This window comes from Anthonomus grandis, chromosome 16, assembly GCF_022605725.1.
Source record: "Anthonomus grandis grandis chromosome 16, icAntGran1.3, whole genome shotgun sequence".
In the NCBI taxonomy this organism is placed as follows: Eukaryota; Metazoa; Arthropoda; class Insecta; order Coleoptera; family Curculionidae; genus Anthonomus; species Anthonomus grandis.
The window spans coordinates 7,144,548-7,163,210 of record NC_065561.1 but is presented as its reverse complement, the minus strand read 5'-3'; the positions used below and the strand labels follow the sequence as shown (position 1 = coordinate 7,163,210).

At 34.7% G+C, this 18,663-nt stretch overlaps 1 protein-coding gene across 1 annotated transcript in view; it reads right to left on the bottom strand.

The window, feature by feature from the left end:
* LOC126746000 (profilin) overlaps positions 1-9,204 on the bottom strand; it is a 29,094-nt gene extending 19,890 nt beyond the window's left edge. The window contains exon 1 of the mRNA XM_050454088.1: positions 8,940-9,204. Within this exon, the coding sequence (XP_050310045.1) occupies positions 8,940-9,050 (111 nt within the window). The 5' untranslated portion in view covers positions 9,051-9,204. The remainder of the gene's footprint in view (positions 1-8,939) is intronic.
* Positions 9,205-18,663: the final 9,459 nt, after the last annotated feature.

Below are 18,663 nucleotides of genomic sequence, written 5' to 3'. Positions count from 1 at the left end.
CAAACATGTTTAAAGAATTTTTCCAAACTGTTTATTCTCCTGGTATTGATAATAATCAGCTGCAAAATGGTCCCGCTAATGGTTTAAATTTAAACATTACTAAGATCTTAACATATATTTGAAGGTATTAGCTCACTCCCTAACAAGATTACTGCAGGCCCAGATGGGATTCCGAATTTTCTCTTGAGGAAATGTGTATGTACTCTTGCCATTCCTTTATCTTTGTTATTTAATGCTTCCTTACAAACATCCACATTTCCAATTGCCTGGAGGGAAAGTTTTATTGTGCCATTGTTTAAAGCTGGCCGTCGGGATGTCATAGATAATTATAGAAGTATTTGCATTCAATCTTCAATACCTAAACTTTTTGATAGCCTTATAGCTAATCAACTTTCTTGGTTATGCAAGAATAAGTCTACTGCCACTAACTTGATCTGTTACCAATCTGATCTTATGAGTAAATTAGAGGATCATAAACAAATTGATTCTATATACACCGATTTTAGTAAGGCATTTGATCGTATTGATCATCAAATTCTTCTGTCAAAACTGATCTCCGTAGGGTTTCATGTTGATTTTGTGAGTTGGATTAAAAATTCTTTAACTGGGCGTATTCAAAGGGTCAGGGTAGGTGGACATCTTTCTGATCCTATCAGCGTAACATCAGGTCTCCCTCAGGGAGGGCATACATCACCCTTATTATTTCATTTATTTATTAATGATATAGTTAATTGTTATAGTCAGTGTTTGATGTTTGCAGACATTTTAAAATTTTGGAGGGTAGTTGGTAGTATTGTGGATCAAGAATTACTACAAGCAGATATGGATCACTTAAATAATTGGTGTGAACGAAACAATCATCATTTAAATGTTAAGAAATGTTGTGTTATTAGTTTCACTCGCAGGATCAACTGGTTTCAATCCAATTACTTCATTAATAATGAGCCACTGAATTATGTTGCATGTATTAGGGATTTGGGAGTTATTTTTGATGAGAAACTCACATTTATTGATCATATTGCTGCAAGAATGCAGCTAAGGATAATTCAAATAGTTCTGCACAACCAATTACAAGCCAAGCTCCAGAGGAAGAAGTTATCCTGGAATGGCAGGAGCGGCAGAAGAGATCAAAGAATCTAATGCTCTTTAATTTACTTGAGGGTGAGGACAAGAAAAAGGTCGAAGAACTATTTAAACATCTCACTGAAAATCCCCCAGAGGTGTTACACTTTTCTCGGATTGGTAAACCTAACGCAAATCAGGCTCGGGCTTTAAGGATATCTCTCAAATCACCAGATGATGTCATGAATCTTGTCAGAAATCGCTTTAAACTTAAAGGAAAGAATGTTTTCTTGAACTTTGATCTCACCATGAAGAAGAGGGATGCTGAAAAGAAATTGTCAGTTGAGCTTAGTAGCCGGAGAGCCCAGGGTGAAAATGTATCCATTAGGTATCGTAATGGTACCCCATACATTTTTAAGAAAAAAAACTAATAAACGGGCCTTCTACAACAAAGCAACCATCCCATAGACAGCAAAACCTAGATATTTACTACCAGAATGTTCGAGGATTGAGAACTAAGTTGTCAGTTCTCCAGAGTAACATTATCTCTAATTGCTACTCCATAATTTTACTAAGTGAAACCTGGCTCTCGGCTGATATATCGGATGCAGAGCTTGGTTTGGATAAGTACAATGTCTTTAGGACTGACAGAAGTGCAAAATCTAGCACCTCCTCAAGAGGTGGTGGAGTATTGGTGGCGATCTCAAAGGAACTATCTAGTGCTGTAATAAACTTGTCAACAGGCCTTGAACTGCTATTTGTTAGTGTAGGCTCTGGGCTAGGAAAGTTCATAGTGGGCTGTATTTATTTCCCTCCAAAATCACCTTCAGAAAAGTACAACATGCTCAGCCAAGAGATCGATTCTTTCTCTGGGAATCAGGAGTGCCCATTACTACTGTTCGGGGACTTCAATCTGCCAAAAGCAATTTGGTCATCAGACAACTTTTGTTCTCAAGCGACCAGTGCACTGGGTGCTTGCCCTCTGGAAGTCGAGTCCATAGAAGTGATGTCAGACTTATGTAGTTTCCACAATCTATACCAATTGAATAATATTCCAAACCACCTGGGGAATACACTGGATCTGATTTTTTGTGAGAGTACCTTGTCTGCAGAGGTCACGGCAGCTGATGATGCTCTGGTTCCACAGGACAATTACCATCCACCCCTCCTTACATCCATTACTGTTTCGAGAGGACATACTAATCATCCAGGTAGATTTAACAATCAATATTATTATGATTATAATTCAGCAAATTTTTATTTAATTAATGAACTTCTTGGACAGGTTAATTGGAATTATGTACTTCAACAGGATTCCCTAGATATTATGTTAAATATTTTTTATGATATACTTTATTCAGTTATACATATTGCTGTACCTTTAAAACGGGTGTCTCGCGGGCACTTTCCAAAGTGGTTTTCTCCAGCTCTTAAAAATTTGGTAATTTCAAAGAAACAGGCACATAAAGTTTTCAAAGATTCGGGTTACAGAGATGATTATATTACCTTCTCAAGCTTAAGATCAGAGTGTAAATTACTTGCAAAAGTCTGTTTTGAACAATATGTTTCCGAATCAGAAAGAAATTTAGTTGATCACAGTAACATAAAGAAGTTCTGGTCTTATGTAAACTCTAGAAGACTAGGAAATGATCTACCTTCAGAAATGTTCTATAATGATAAGCATTGCCTTCTTGGTCCTGCCCTACCTGATCTCTTTGCTGATTACTTCAAAACAGTTTATTCAACCAAAAACTACCCTGTACCTGAATCTTTATCCTTCAATAATATCAACATAAGCAATTTTCACATAAATATTTCTACAATATACAATGAAATTTGCAGCTTGAACACCAATAAGGGTCCAGGGCCAGATGGCATACCACCCTCCATCCTTAAATCATGCAGTTTTGTTCTGTCTCATCCACTTTTTATTTTATTCAATAAATCATTAGAATTGGGAGTCTTCCCTGATTTTTGGAAGACAAGCTACTTGACCCCTATACATAAAGCAGGAAACAAGGGCGACGTAAGCAACTATAGACCAGTGTGCAACTTAAACGCTATTCCAAAACTATTCGAGAAAATTGTAACACAACATCTTACATCATTTTTGGGTCCTACCATTATATCAGAGCAGTTTGGCTTTAAGACCAGGAGATCAACAGAGCTTAATCTATTGACTTATGCAGACTATCTGGCGAGCGTCTTGGATAGGGGTGGCGAGGTTCACACTATCTATACCGACTTTTCGAAGGCGTTCGACAGAGTCAATCATGAGATACTTTTGAGTAAGCTTGGAGCCGCGGGTGTAGGGGGAAATTTCTTGAGATGGTTTCGCAGCTACCTATCAGATAGGTCCCAAATTGTAAGGGTCAATGGCTTCATGTCCTATGAGCTAAGCGTTCCCTCAGGTGTTCCTCAAGGATCACATTTGGGGCCGCTTCTTTTTAATGTTTTTATGAACGACATCCACTCATGTTTTAAATATTCCAGATTCTTATGTTTTGCAGACGACCTGAAATGTTTTCTAGCTATCTCCTCTCTTAATGACTGTGTCAATCTACAGTCAGATCTTTCCAGACTGGAAGAGTGGTGTGTTCAGAACTGCATGGATTTGAATCCAGCCAAGTGCTATAGTATTTGCTTCTCCAAGCGTAGAAATACCACAACATTCGCATATTCCTTGTGCAATAGACCCTTGTCGAATGTGACAACAATTAGGGACCTTGGAGTCATATTCGACTCATCTCTTACATTTAGCTTTCATATATCTGAGATAGTAACAAAAGCCCTTAAAATAATAGGTTTTGTCAAGAGATGCACAAGAGATTTTACAAATACCCCTGCTATCCGCATGCTCTACTGTACATTGATCAGACCTTTGTTGGAGTATGCCTCCTCAGTCTGGAGTCCTCATTATGCCTGCTATATTCACAGGTTGGAACAGGTGCAACGGAGAATGCTGAAATACCTGGCATTTAAATCCAAAATTGATCCTGTTGACAACTACCATTATGATTACAGGGTTCTGTATGAGCTGTTTTGTCTTCCTCCTCTTGTTGTTCGTCGGGAACAACGGGATTTAAAAAATTTGTATAACCTTCTGACTGCTTCTGTAGATTCACCAGACCTGCTATATTCAATATGTCTAGCAGTACCTACGAGAAATACAAGGTCAAACAGCCTTTTCTACCAACCTTTCTGTAGAACAAACATCAAGTACAATAGCTTTATTGCTAGATCAGCCAAGCTTGCAAATAATAGTGCATCTCTGAACATAGATTTCAATATAAGTCCAAGGCGCTTTGCTAAGTTTGTTGAGGATTTTCATGTGTGACTTTGTATATTGTTGTGGGGTTTTTGCTATTCTGTTTAATTGTGTGTACATACTATTCATACTTCATACTATTGTGTGCTGGTTTAAACCAATTTTGGAGGTGATAATTGGGTTCAAGGGAGTGAAAACTGAATTTAATTAATTTTATTGTGTTCTTTTGTTGTATATTTTTTAAGTTCTCCTGTTGCCATTATTTATTAATCCTGTTTTATTCTATGACTGTGATAGTGATGGGTTGTGAATATCAAATGATAATTATATAAAATAATACTAAGTATAAATTGTTTGAGGTTATAAATTATTGTTATTGTAAATTATGCTATTTCTGTAAAAATGGGTAATGCCCGTAAATAAATAAAATAAAAATAAAAATATTAATTCAATTTCTGTAAAAGCATCAAAATTGCTAGGGTTTGTTATGAGAAACTGTTCAAATTTCTCAGTCTCTTCAACAAGAAGGGTTTATTGCTCCCTAGTAAGAACTATATTGGAGTACTGCTCTGTAGTTTGGTCTCCATACCACCAGATTCATATCGATGCTTTAGAAAGAGTTCAACATAAATTCCTGAGATATTGTGCTCATAGAACTTTAACTGTTATTGAGAACCATGACTATTATTATATTGAAAGTCAACTATCTATTCCGACACTGTCGCAACGCCATAATATTTCTGGTGCTAGTTTTATATATAAGATCGTTAATAGGCTTATTGATTGCCCTGATCTGTAGGGTCGCATACGATTTAATGTTCCTCATCACGGGTTGCGCCATAATGTAACCTTTAACATTCCATTCCACAGAACATCCTATGGAATTATTAATCCTATGGATAGGTATATGAATTTGTTAAACAATTCGAATATTAATGTGTTTAACATAAGTTCCTTAATGCATCTAAAGAGGTCACTTACTTCATAATTGTGCATAAAATTTTGTATTTACATTCTTGCATATAAATTATTAAGGTTGTTTCTAGTATATGTAGCACAGGTGTTTTTGACTTTAGTATTAATTTTTTAAGTAGGTTTAAATTATGACAGTTGTTTATGTAAATATTATTGCTTTGTAAAATTTACAGTTAATGGGGTTTTCCCGTATTATAAATAAATAAAGATATCAAAGGAGTTTGTGTTTTACAGTTAAGTTTTTGAGTCTTTACTCAAGACTCAAATAGAGGAGTATTTTGAACAAAACTCTTTATTTTATGTGAACCAACATGGGTTTAGAAAGAAACACTCCACCACTGGTGCGGTCCAGAACCTGTGTGATGTGGTGCTTGACGGATTTGAAAGTGCTCTATACTCCCAAGCCTCATTTTACGATTTATCTAGGGCTTTTGATTGTGTGGAGCATAATATTCTTCTTCAAAAGCTCAACCACTACAAATTTTGTTCGAGAAATCTGTCACTGCTACAGTCCTACTTGAGTGACCGAAGTCAGTTTGTTTGTTTTGGGAGATGTAGGTCTCAGAGTTTGTCGATTGAGCATGGAGTGCCTCAGGGATCCGTTTTCGGACCTATCCTGTTTCTTATATTTGTTAATGACCTACCAACTTGTCACCCTGATTGCACTTTCTATTTGTATGCTGATGATACTACATCCCTGTGTACTAATAGGAGTTGCGCAAACATTTCGCTCAAGGCTCAAGAATCTTGTTCTCAGTTTAGAGACTGGGCCGTTTCCAATAGATTGTGCTTAAATGAGTCCAAAACTCAAAATATCATTTTTTCCCTTCGGGACGTTGATTCCCAGCAACAATCTTTAGGTGTGTCTGTGGATTTTCTGGGTGTTAGATTGGATAGTGGTTTGACGTGGCAAGGTCACATAGATGAATTGTCAACCAAATTATCAAGGTGTACTTTCCTGATTCGCAATTTGTCTGGGTCTGTCTCCGCAGGTACTCTCAGGACAGCTTACTTTGGATATTTTCACTCTCTAATGACGTATAACTTACTAAACTGGGGTCATTCAGCACATATGCCCAGGATTTTTGCATTGCAACGTCGATGTCTGCGAGTGATTGCGCAGATTGGATACAGGGATTGTTGTAGGGTCCACTTCAGGCTTCTGAGAGTTCTCACCTTACCAAGCGCCTTCATACTTCTGTGCCTTGTAACCAAGTAGGGAAAACTACCCAGGTTTGCGACTCATGCTAGCACTCACAGTCATGTCACCAGAAATAGCGGCTCCTTGGTGGCACCATTTAGGAGACTCGAGCGTACCCGTAATGGCGTGTCTTATTATGGAATTAAGTTCTTTAATGTCCTGCCGGTCTGCGTTAAGGATTTGCCTCTTAATGTTTATAAGACAAAGGAAAAACATTTTTTAGTCACCAATGCTTTTTATTCATTTGAGGAATTCCTGAGCTCAAATTTCAGTGCTATTGCATAGGCTGGGTCTCTTGACTTTTAGTGTTAAGTGTTTTTAAGCATTACTTTTTCGGCTTATATGTGTTTTATTTTTGTTCTTAGGTAAAATGAATTTTACAGTTTAATACTTTTATTTGGAGTTATATTTTTGACTGACTTGTGTAAAAGCTTTATACTTTTTGGCATGAATAAATAAATAAATAAATAAATAAAATAAATAATTACACCCAACTTTTTCAAGAAACTGGTGTGCGCAATGAAAATTGGTCATCTATTCCAGTATAATATATTTTTTTCTAAAATAAAGTCATACTTACTGAAAATGTCGCCATTGCTTTTTATTTTGGCTTTGTCTTATTTTTACCCTGGCTGTATCATATTTAAAACTAAAAGGTCAGATTTTTATACTTTGGTGTCTCTGAAATACCATATTTAAAACTAAATAGCAAAATTTTAATACTTCAATATGTATCTGAAATACCAAAAGCCGGCGAACAGGCCAAACTATATAACCACCTAAAAGTCTAAAAGGACTTTGCTAAAGGGTTGTAAACAGGTAGGCATAAAAGCTTTCAGGTTCTACACAGGTTACTTTTAGGCATCTTCGGGTTCGATAAAGGTTATTTCTATTAGCTATATAGGTTCTGTTATATGCGATCTGGTTTCAAATTGGCCAAGGCCTATTGGCAACGACAACCTCTTTAAGGCTGGGCCTTTTTTTACTACAGGAGGTTATGCGGGCTAATAAATAATGTTGTTTGTGCTTAATAACATAATCAATAATTTTTCATAAAGAGGTTCTAGGAGTTATTTATAACCTTTTTAGAACCTAAATTGTTACTTGGGATGATATCAATGAAATTAGTGATATGTTGAGAATCACTACTGCCTAATCAACATCTGTACTTTTTTAATACTTTTGTAGTTATTGTAGTTTCTTAATTTAATGTGTAATAAGGTTTTTTTAAATTATTTTTGCTGTTTTAAATAAGTTAGTTAAGACTATCAGTTACTTACAATGTATCAGTTTCTTTCTCCTGACTTGTTTTCTATTATATATGTAGTAACAAATGACCAAATAAAACAGTAAACTCAAGACAAAAATTATCAGAGTTGTTTTATTTAATGTTTTATGTTCTTACCAACTCAACTCAAATAAAACATTGTTGTAAAATAAAAATATTTTGCTAAGACACTGAACTTTTGTTATCTTCCTTATCTGACACAACAGATAGTTTACTGTTAAATTATATATGAACAATAAATTAAGAACTATATTGACTTCAATAGAAAACTATTTTCTAAACAAATTTTACCTGTGCAAGTAATATTTATAAAACTATAAAATAGTTAACAATTCAAGGGCAAGGGTAAATGTACTTGTTAATGACTAATGAACATTTAAGGACTTGCATCCATAAATGTTAAGAGTGTTAAGGTTATTGTATACATAAATTTGAAAAGTTAAAAAAATAATCAAGTAAACAACCTTATGGTTAAATTATTTTACAGAAAGATTATTGCAAGTAGTGAGTCCCTGGTGATATATGATGAATATAAACTTTGGTAAACCAGAGTTACAGACCTTGAAAATTAGAAATATACAATAAAAAAGTCAAAATAAGCTTCTTCAGGAAAACAAAGAAAAATGTGCTTAAAATAGTTTTAAGGTTAAGACCAAAGTGATGAGTAATGGCAAAAACAGGTTTTCTTGAATAAAATTTCTTAAATCTTTATTATAATAGAAAGAAAGGTTTTTATTTTTTGATGGTTGGGCTGTATTGGTTGAGCTGAGTTATATTGTGTCTGGTGCATTGTGCTTTTTGAATGGCCAAGGCCGCCATTTTGAATGAGCAGGTAATGCAAAATACACCCCATAAAATTTGCAAAATGAACACTGAGAAAGCTGCAAAGTCCAAAAGAACTACATAAATAAAGCAAATAAGTAAATAAATGTTTATTAAAAGAGTAGCAGAATATTCGGGAATACCGGCAAAATCAAGCCGAACAAAAAAAACACTTAAGCCCTGCCCATATTGGGTATTAAGATACTACACCCAATCCCTGACTAATACTGACATATTTTCGAAGTAAAAAGGATTAAAAATAGATATTTTCACTCAAAATTTGCCAAATATTTGTAGTTTTTCGAAATCCGATATCTACTTACATCGAAATTATCAGATTTCGCCCACACATTTCCGTCGTGTCCTGCAATAGCGGCTTTGGTAACACATCTTGAGGCGAGGAGCTGTTTGTCTACGTAATCTTGCCAACTCATTTTATATATGGAATTTGTTTAAAACTTCACGCAAATTACGATTAAAAACTGAATTAAAACTGATCGGTAGCCGAAAATTGACTAAAACAATGTATTAGGTATCCTGCAGAGTTGGAGGAATGGAAACCGACTTTTGACAGATCGAGACTTATCAAAAGTGCTGGTCGCGCAATCATCCAAAGCGCATGTCATAAATTCACATATTGCCAACATAACGAATTCACTTCCGGTGGCTTGTTTTCAGGGGCCGGCGAAATGACAGTCCTCATTCCATATAATTCAACGTTGTCAAATTGTTAAGTTACGTCAACTGTCAATAAATTGGATGCAACATTGCAACTATTTAGTTTAAACTTTAAGCAGTGAAGCTTTCTAAAGACGCGTACAGGCTTGCACACGCATGCGGTGAGAAGCTTCGCATATGCGTGCGTACTCAAGCCATTCACGCTCAGAACATTCGTTGAAATTAAAAATCTCCGCATATCGTCGACGAAATGTGTTAACCTGTTAACTCCACTTTTTCACCAAAACGGTTTTTTGTATGACTAATATTAAAAAAAAACCTTGCTTTCGTAAGCAAAACCGCTACTTCCATTTGAGAGACACGTTAGCGTATTTTTTGGCCTCAATAATCCCTGCTATCTCCACCCGATATAAATTTGACAGACGCCACTAAAGGTTTGTTCTCACTGCAAATTTCTTACAAGTTTGAAACTGTTTCCAAACCATTGTTGATGCGCATGTGTAAAATATTACAACTTCTGATCGATTTGAAACCGTCTGTGCGAACATCAAATACGGGTTGAGTGGAGAAGAAAAATAACCTCACTTTTTTATCCTAGTGGGAAATGGGAAAATAAATAAAACATAAACAAAACAAAAATTATACTACAACCTTGAAATAACTGTATATTATTAATAGAGTTTAAGATTGTGTGATTATTTGCTACTTCAAGACTTACTCTAAAATGCTCGAGAAATTCTATTCTATTAAATTGGGAGACAGTTTCATGAAAATAGTTTTGACTTTTGGGCTTTATCCGTTCTTCAATTAAATCTTCTTTAAAAGTTTGTGTCGGAATCAACATAATTCTGATCACATTCTTCCGACGATTCAAAAGCACTTGTTTCCTTAATGTTTATGTTTACACTAATCCAAAAATATAAAATACAATTTTCAAAACGAATATCAAGGACTATACAAAACGACAAAATAGAAACAACAATTTAGAGGTTATGTTCATATTCCGAAGATCGGCTACACGAATTCTCTGACACTTTGCTTGAAATAAATCCGAAAACAAGTCTGACTATCAGATGACGATCAGAAATTTGTGTAAGAACATCAAACTTTTGATTTGAAACCGATCAGAAGTTCCTGTGCGAACGCATTTTACTCTATTGCGCATGTGTATTTGTCGAAAACTTGTTTCTTACTGCTGTGAGAACAAACCTTAAAAAAAGCACCCGATTCCCGCCGGTGATCGTGTATGTTCGTAGAAAAATTCGGTCGTTTGACGTAAATGACAAGAATAACGACACGAATGTTCCCGCTTTTTTTGCGTTTGTTGTGTTGGTTGTTTACTTTCGTAAAAAAGCTACTAATTTGATCTATTATTGCGATTATACTGAATTTTCCTTTGTTTCTTTGTGAAATATTGCCCATATTGTTGCTTCTAGTGTTTTAAAATAATACCTGAAAAGCTGTATTAATTCCAATTCAGCGATTTTAGCTGTAAAGATGGACGGCCCTACTGAAAACCATCAGAATCAGGACCAAACTATCAACAAAAATATGGGCCACTTATGCAGTAAAATGTTTTCTTCCATTTCAGCTAAGAACAAACATATTAAGGTTATTCATAAGCAGCAGCTCCCAGAAAACCCAAAGTCACACATTTCTTGTCCCTTATGCAAAAAGACTAAGTATTCCTGTGAGACTTTTACTCCTGTGATCAAATTTCAAACTCAACCCACCCTTGCATTCATTGAAATGAAAAACAAACTCATAGAATAATATTGAGGGGGTATACAAAACTCAAATGGTATGACAATGACAAATGATGTTTCATAATGTGTGTGAAGCTAGCACATGTCCGAATGTGTGTGAAGCTAGCGTCCGATCGATATCCAGCAACCAAAATCGAGAACGCAGCATATGCCGGTTGCCAGCGACCAATTTATAGTCCGCGCTCCCTGTTATTTAATCAATATAATGCCCGTATCTCCAAAAATTCCCAAGGGATTTGGATAAAACTTTTTTTTATAAAAGATAATAAATATCTAAATTGATTTTAGATGGTTGCAAACCTCTACAAACGAAAGTTTTTTGGTAAAAAATTATTGAATTTTTAGATGTACAAAAAAAATTTAAAAACTATAACTTCCAAAATTCCCAAAGGATTCGAATAAAACTTTTTTACGCAATTAGCAATAAATATTTAAATCGATTTTACATGGTTGCAAATCTCTACAAACGAAAGTTTTTTGGTAAAAAATTATTGAAGTGTTAGATGTAAAAAAATATAAACGGCTATAACTCCCAAAACTCCCAAAGGATTTGAATGAAACTTTTTTACGCAATTAGTAATTAATATTTAAATCGATTTTACATGGTTGCAAATCTCTACAAACGAAAGTTTTTTGGTAAAAAATTATTGAAATGTTAGATGTAGAAAAATATAAACGACTATAACTTCCAAAACTCCCAAAGGATTTGAATGAAACTTTTTTACGCAATTAGCAATAAACATTTAAATCGATTTTACATGGTTGCAAATCTCTACAAACGAAAGTTTTTTGGTAGTTTGGAAAGTTGTTTGTAGAGGTTTGCAACCATGTCAAAACGATTTAGATATTTATTATTAAATGTATAAAAAAGTTTCATTCGAATGCTTTGGGAGTTTTGGAAGTTATAATCGTTTATATTTCTACATCTAACACTTCAATAATTTTTTACCAAAAAACTTTCGTTTGTAGCGACTTGCAACCATGTAAAATCGATTTAAATATTTATTACTAATTGCGTAAAAAAGTTTCATTCAAATCCTTTGAGAGTTTTGGGAGTTATAGCCGTTTATATTTTTTTACATCTAACACTTCAATAATTTTTTACCAAAAAACTTTCGTTTGTAGAGATTTGCAACCATGTAAAATCGATTTAAATATTTATTGCTAATTGCGTAAAAAAGTTTTATTCGAATCCTTTGGGAATTTTGGAAGTTATAGTTTTTAAATTTTTTTTGTACATCTAAAAATTCAATAATTTTTTACCAAAAAACTTTCGTTTGTAGAGGTTTGCAACCATCTAAAATCAATTTAGATATTTATTATCTTTTATAAAAAAAAGTTTTATCCAAATCCTTTGGGAATTTTGGGAGTTAGAGCCTTTTTCATTTTTTTACCATTTGACTTTTTAATTAATTTTCACAACAAAACCTTAGTTTGTAGAGGTTTGAGACCATCGTCAGTCGATTAAGGTATTCATTGTTAATATCTGGACAAAAAATTATTAAAATCCCTTGGGAATTTTTGGAGATACGGGCATTATATTGATTAAATAACAGGGAGCGCGGACTATAAATTGGTCGCTGGCAACCGGCATATGCTGCGTTCTCGATTTTGGTTGCTGGATATCGATCGGACGCTAGCTTCACACACATTGTTTCATACAGGTGATATCTGGTGTACCAGAAGGGTCTATAACTGGACCACTTTTGTGTCTTATATACTTTTTTGACATATTCCAGGTAATCACAAATTCACAGTCCTATGCAGATGATAAACAGATTTTGCATTATTTTGACCCCAATGAACCAGCACCGGCTGAAGCAAACTAAAGTTTTGTTGTGAAAATTAATTAAAAAGTCAAATGTTAAAGAAATGAAAAAGGCTCTAACTCCCAAAATTCCCAAAGGATTCGAATGAAACTTTTTTATGTAATTAATAATAAATATCTAAACCGTTTTCAGATGGTTGCAAACCTCTACAAAAGAAAGTTTTTTGGTGAATAATTATTGAATTGTTAGATATTTAAAGATATAAAGGGCTATAATGCCCAAAGGATTTGGATACAACTTTTTAATATTAATAATATAATAATAAACATTTTAATTGATTTGAGATTTTAGAGATGTTACAAAACTCTGCATTTAAACTAATTAAATCGAGTTATTTTAACCAATCAAAAGACCATAATAATATTACAATTATTTATTTTTTTATATAACAAATACAAGGTAATTTCTGGGTATAAATACAAGATCCAAATCCAGCCAACTAGTGATATGAAATAAAACCATCAGGGCTAGTAGCTCTAAGTCGTCGATACTACAGTTAGGTCCTACAAAAGAGATCCGGGTCTTCCCTTCAGTTTGTCACTCTCTTCCAGGAGACAATAGTCAATATTTTCCAGAAAGATCCCATCAGAATTTACGTTATTACGACTGGCTGGATTATTACCAGGATGCCTAAAAAGAATATCCTAGGAGGTTTCATTAATTTTATTTAAGGACAACTTACATAGATCTCGTTCGTAACAGTGTGTGGTGTTAGTTAAAATCCTTTTAAGGACTTATTTCCAGTTATTTTGTCAGTTAAGATCCTTTTAAGGACTTGTTAAGACGAGATAGCTTCACGTAGCGAGACGTAGCTTCACACACATTATTATTAAATAATTATAAAGTGCTAATTTTACTTTCTTTTTTTTTTCATAGTCCTAATTTCATAATTATAAATTAAGTATTATTATATATTGTTCTTGTTCTGTTTAATTGATGGCTCTGCTACGAGGCAATTTGCCAGCACGATTTGGAGATTCAGGAAAACTGTCGGGTATGTACCCTGTTCCCCGAATCGACACTTTCACTATATTAAATTATCAATCACAATCGAAACTTTTCAATGCACGATGTCGCCTCCCCCACGATGCATCCGGCCTGGTTACCGGCGTGAATAGGATCGGCTACCACCTGCAAGGGGTTGGGGAGGGTCTGGGAAAGGGATTTAAAGAAAATACATTACTGGGATGGAGACCATGCTGATCATCACTATAAGCCCACAAGATATTAGGCAGATTATAGTTAACAAATACTAGCACTTTATTGTAAAGGTCAAAAGCTTTGGTAATGGTATCGCAGCGCAGTTTGTAAGTAGACAAATTAAAAGAAGGAATGTATACACAGCCTATACAACATTCCTGTGAATCAGCCAATGTCACAGATATCCAAACTTCTTCAATAGAGGTATTGGAAATGCTTAGCCTATGCGACTTTATGACTTGACTTTTGACTGCGATGAGTACACCGCCGCCGCGATTCTTAGACCTATTGTTGTGGTTTAGGTCTTTTCTGTACACAGCATAGCAGGGGTCAAGAAATTCAGAGTCACAAATTTTAGGGTCCAACCAGGTTTCAGTTAAAGCTAAGATACTGTAATCTTCTGATTGAATAGGATACAGGAATTCCTTCAGTTTAGTTTTCAGGCCTCTAACATTTTGGTAGAAAACGGTAAGATCTTCATCTACAGGCCCGGACGTTCTGTTGGGCCGCGCAGAAAATTTGTAGCATTCCCAAAATTGCCCAAGTTTCGTCGCGGACGAAATTCTTTCACAGCAGTTCCCACTGGCCAGAGGTTTGCATCAAGTAGGCCCCTAAACAAAGATTTCTTAACGCCAATTTTAAATGACGCTTCATCTTCGTTTTGACCCAATGTTAAAACAACACTTAAAATCGGTTATCAACAATTGTTTCTTCATATATTCTACGTTTTGCTGTTCGGTTGTATCCGGATTAGACCGTCCAAGATACAACCATTACCTCCTTTCGCCAGCTGATAATGTGCTACTGGCATCGGTCGCGCTACCAATAATCACTGGCTGATTTCTTGGCAATGAAAGAAAGAAAGAAAGAAAATGTGCTATATTACGTAAGACAACAAAATCTTGTGTACAAGCATCCTAAAAACTAAAAAATTCCAAATTCACTTTAAATTTCAAACAAACATAACTTCTAAAACACTTTACCATAAAATTTACACACATTACCAAAATTAATCATAACAAAACAGATTGAGAAAAAAAGCATCTTTTTGATAAATTTCATTAAAAAATAAGTAAAGCTGTCAATAAAACAGAATTTAGAAGAAGTAAATTACATTATTTAACAGGAAACAAAACTAAAAGACTAAAATGATGTCAGAGCACAGGTTAAAAGGTATCATTAAAAAAATCGTCAAGGCTATAATATGCCCTGGATAATAAAAGTGATTTTAATTCCTTTTTGAATCTCTTAACTTCTAAAATTTGTCTGATACATAGAGGAACATGGTTGTAAATTTTTTTGCTGAGGTATATAAGTGAGTTCTTCGTGAGGGAGGATGTAGGGATTGGTAAGGGAAAATCGTTAACCTGGCGAGTCATATGACCAGTGTTAGAGGGAGGTTTAGGACATTTGTGAATAAGAGTAGCTGTTTCTAAGATAAAAAGAGAAAAAAGAGTTAGGATTTTTTGAGATATAAAGAGAGGTTTACAAGAATCTCTTAACCCAGCAGAACATAGGTATCTAACTGCCTTTTTTTGAATCACAAAAATTATGTTTAATAATCCCTTGTTGCTTAAACCCCAAAAAGGCAAGCCATAACGAAGGTGGGACTCAATAAGAGAAAAGTACACTGAACGTGCAACTACCCCTCCCAGCTCATGCCCCGCCATTCTTACTGCAAAGCATCCAGAGGATAATTTTGATGCAAGATTTAGGATATGATCTTCGAAGCGAAGGCGACCATCAATGGTAATACCAAGGAACTTACAGCTTTCTTTGTTTTGCAAGGGGGAGTTTTCACTAAACATAAGGCCCTGAACGTCACACTTAAATCCCATAATAAAGGTTTTGCCCACATTAAATACAAGCCTGTTTGCAGCACACCACTCCGATAAAATCTTAAGATCCTTAAAAACCTGGGCTCTAACATCATCAGAATCTCTATGATTCCATAAAATGGTGGTATCATCAGCAAACTGAACCACTTTGCCCTGCAGTTTCAATGAACCCAAATCATTTACATAGAGCAAAAATAATAGTGGTCCTAACACTGAACCCTGAGGTACTCCAGTTTTAAGGGATCTGGAATCGGATAAACATCCAGATACTGTAACTCTTTGGGTACGATTAGACAGATAGGATTCCAGCCATTGCAATGCCACACCTCTAAAGCCATAATTATTGAGCTTAGACAGCAGTATTCCATGATCTACACAATCAAATGCCTTGGATAAATCGCAAAACACTGCCGCCGCGGACTCTCCAGAATTTAAGGACACATAGACACTCTCCAAAAAGCCGAAAACAGCGTCATGAGTCCCTTTTCCCGTTTGAAATCCAAACTGATTTGCAGATAAAATGCAATTATGTTGCAAAAAAGATAAAATTCTGATTTTTGCAAGTTTTTCAACTATCTTGGAGAGGGTAGATAATATAGAAATTGGACGAAAATTACAAGGCTCACTCACATCTCCACCCTTATAAAGAGGGATAACCACTGCCTCCTTCAAACATGCTGGAAAGATGCCATTATGAAAGGAATTGTTTATGGCAGAAGCTAAGGCATTCAATGCTGAGTCAGGCAAAAGGAGCAGTAATTTTGATGATATTCCATCAGCTCCAGCTGATTTATGGTTTTTTAAGCTTTTAATTGCATCTCTAACATCAGTAAGGCTAACAGGATAAAAGAAAAAAGAATTTTGAACTGACACTTGTTGAATATAATGCAAAGGATCAATATTAGTATTCACATCCTTGAGCAATAAATGAGGAATATTACAGTAATAATCATTTAAACTATTTGGTCTTACTTCTGGTTCTGAAACTTTCTTGTGAGAATGCCTGAAGTCATTTATAATTGACCAACATTCTCTCTGCCTATTTGAGGACATATTCAAGCGGTCACTATAATATTTAACCTTAGCTGCTTTTATCGTCTTTCTATATAGACTACGATATTTCTGATGATAAAGAATAATGTTTGCATTAGTTGTAAACTTGCACAGCTTAGCCAAAAAACGGAGGTTTTTAGCTGAAGTTCTGAGGCCTGCTGTGACCCATGGTTTTCTATTTTTCATTTTAAGCCTCTTTTTAGGAAAACACTGATTGATCTTGTCACATAGCACATGAAATAACAAAGTAAACGGGTCAGGAGCCATTTCAACTGCATTCCAATTAACCAAAGCTGCAGTAGAAGAAAAAGCATTAAAATTTGCTCTGCTGAAAATTCTTCCTATATAATGAGATGAAGGAAATACAGTGTTGCATGGAATCCTAGCGAGAATGGCTTCATGGTCAGAAATACCAGATGAGAGTACTCTACATGACACATCATTTAAATTTGTACACAAATAATCAATAGTAGTTGCAGATGAGGATGTTATACGTGTGGGTGAAAGAACATGCATCTTCAAGTCATAAGATTCCAATATACTTAAAAGGGATGTACGATATGATGGCAAGCTTACATCAGTGAAGTTAATATTAAAGTCACCAGCCAATATAACTATGGAGTGTAGAGACAATTGGGATAATAGAGAATCAAGTTTGTCCAGGAACATAGCAATATCTCCTGTGGGTGGTCTATAAACACAAAGAACATATAAATTAAATCGCTTACAAAAACAAAGGGAGAATTCAAAAACCTTCTCCAACAGAAAGCTGTCATACTTATTAATTTTACAGAAAAAAGCTTCAATTGTTTGTTTAACTAAAATAGCTGTTCCTCCATGTATGGAGTGTTGCCGACAAAAAATTGATATGGGAATATAATCAGATATTAAGAAACATTCGTTAGGCTTTAACCAGTGCTCAGTTAGTAATACAATATCAGGAAAATCACATGAATCAAGTAAAAGATGAAGCTCGTCCATTTTATTTCTTAGAGACTGTATATTTAAAATAAAACTACTGAAACTTTTCGCATGCTTATTTTCAATGTTATTTATAGAATGTGAGTGAGCTTCATCTTCTGTGTATTTATCTATAAAAAAGAATCCCTATCACAGCCAGTATCTAGAGGTCCAGATTGATTACTTGGTTTTATTGTGGACACATTTTTTGATAAAATGCTACTTTTGAAATGTTTTAAAATATGGGTATACAGTAATGATGCCAAATCTGATCCAAAGTTGCTGGCATGATTAGACTCTAAAATTCTATTTAGATTAATATTATTTGCGTGAAATATTCTATAGAGAGCCTTATTGCTATTATAAATTACATTATGGTTTGGATACATGTAAGGGCTTGTCATCACTAAACTATTGCTGTGTAAATGTATAAATTTTCTTAAAATATCGAATGATGAGCAAATACCATTTAACATTAAAATCAACATATCATTTTCTGTAAATTCCTTAACCATAGATGATGCAGTATAAATCAGTTCATTGTTTGTACTTCCTGGCTTCAGGAAACACTGGACTTTGTAGTTAGCTTCAAACTTCAGACGCAATTTCTTCAGGAACACTCTACTACAGTTTCCACCCACAAAAAGAAGCCTAGGTCGATTATCAACGGGTGAATTTGGCCTACATGGCAACTGTGTTGGATAATTTATATTAACGAATTTA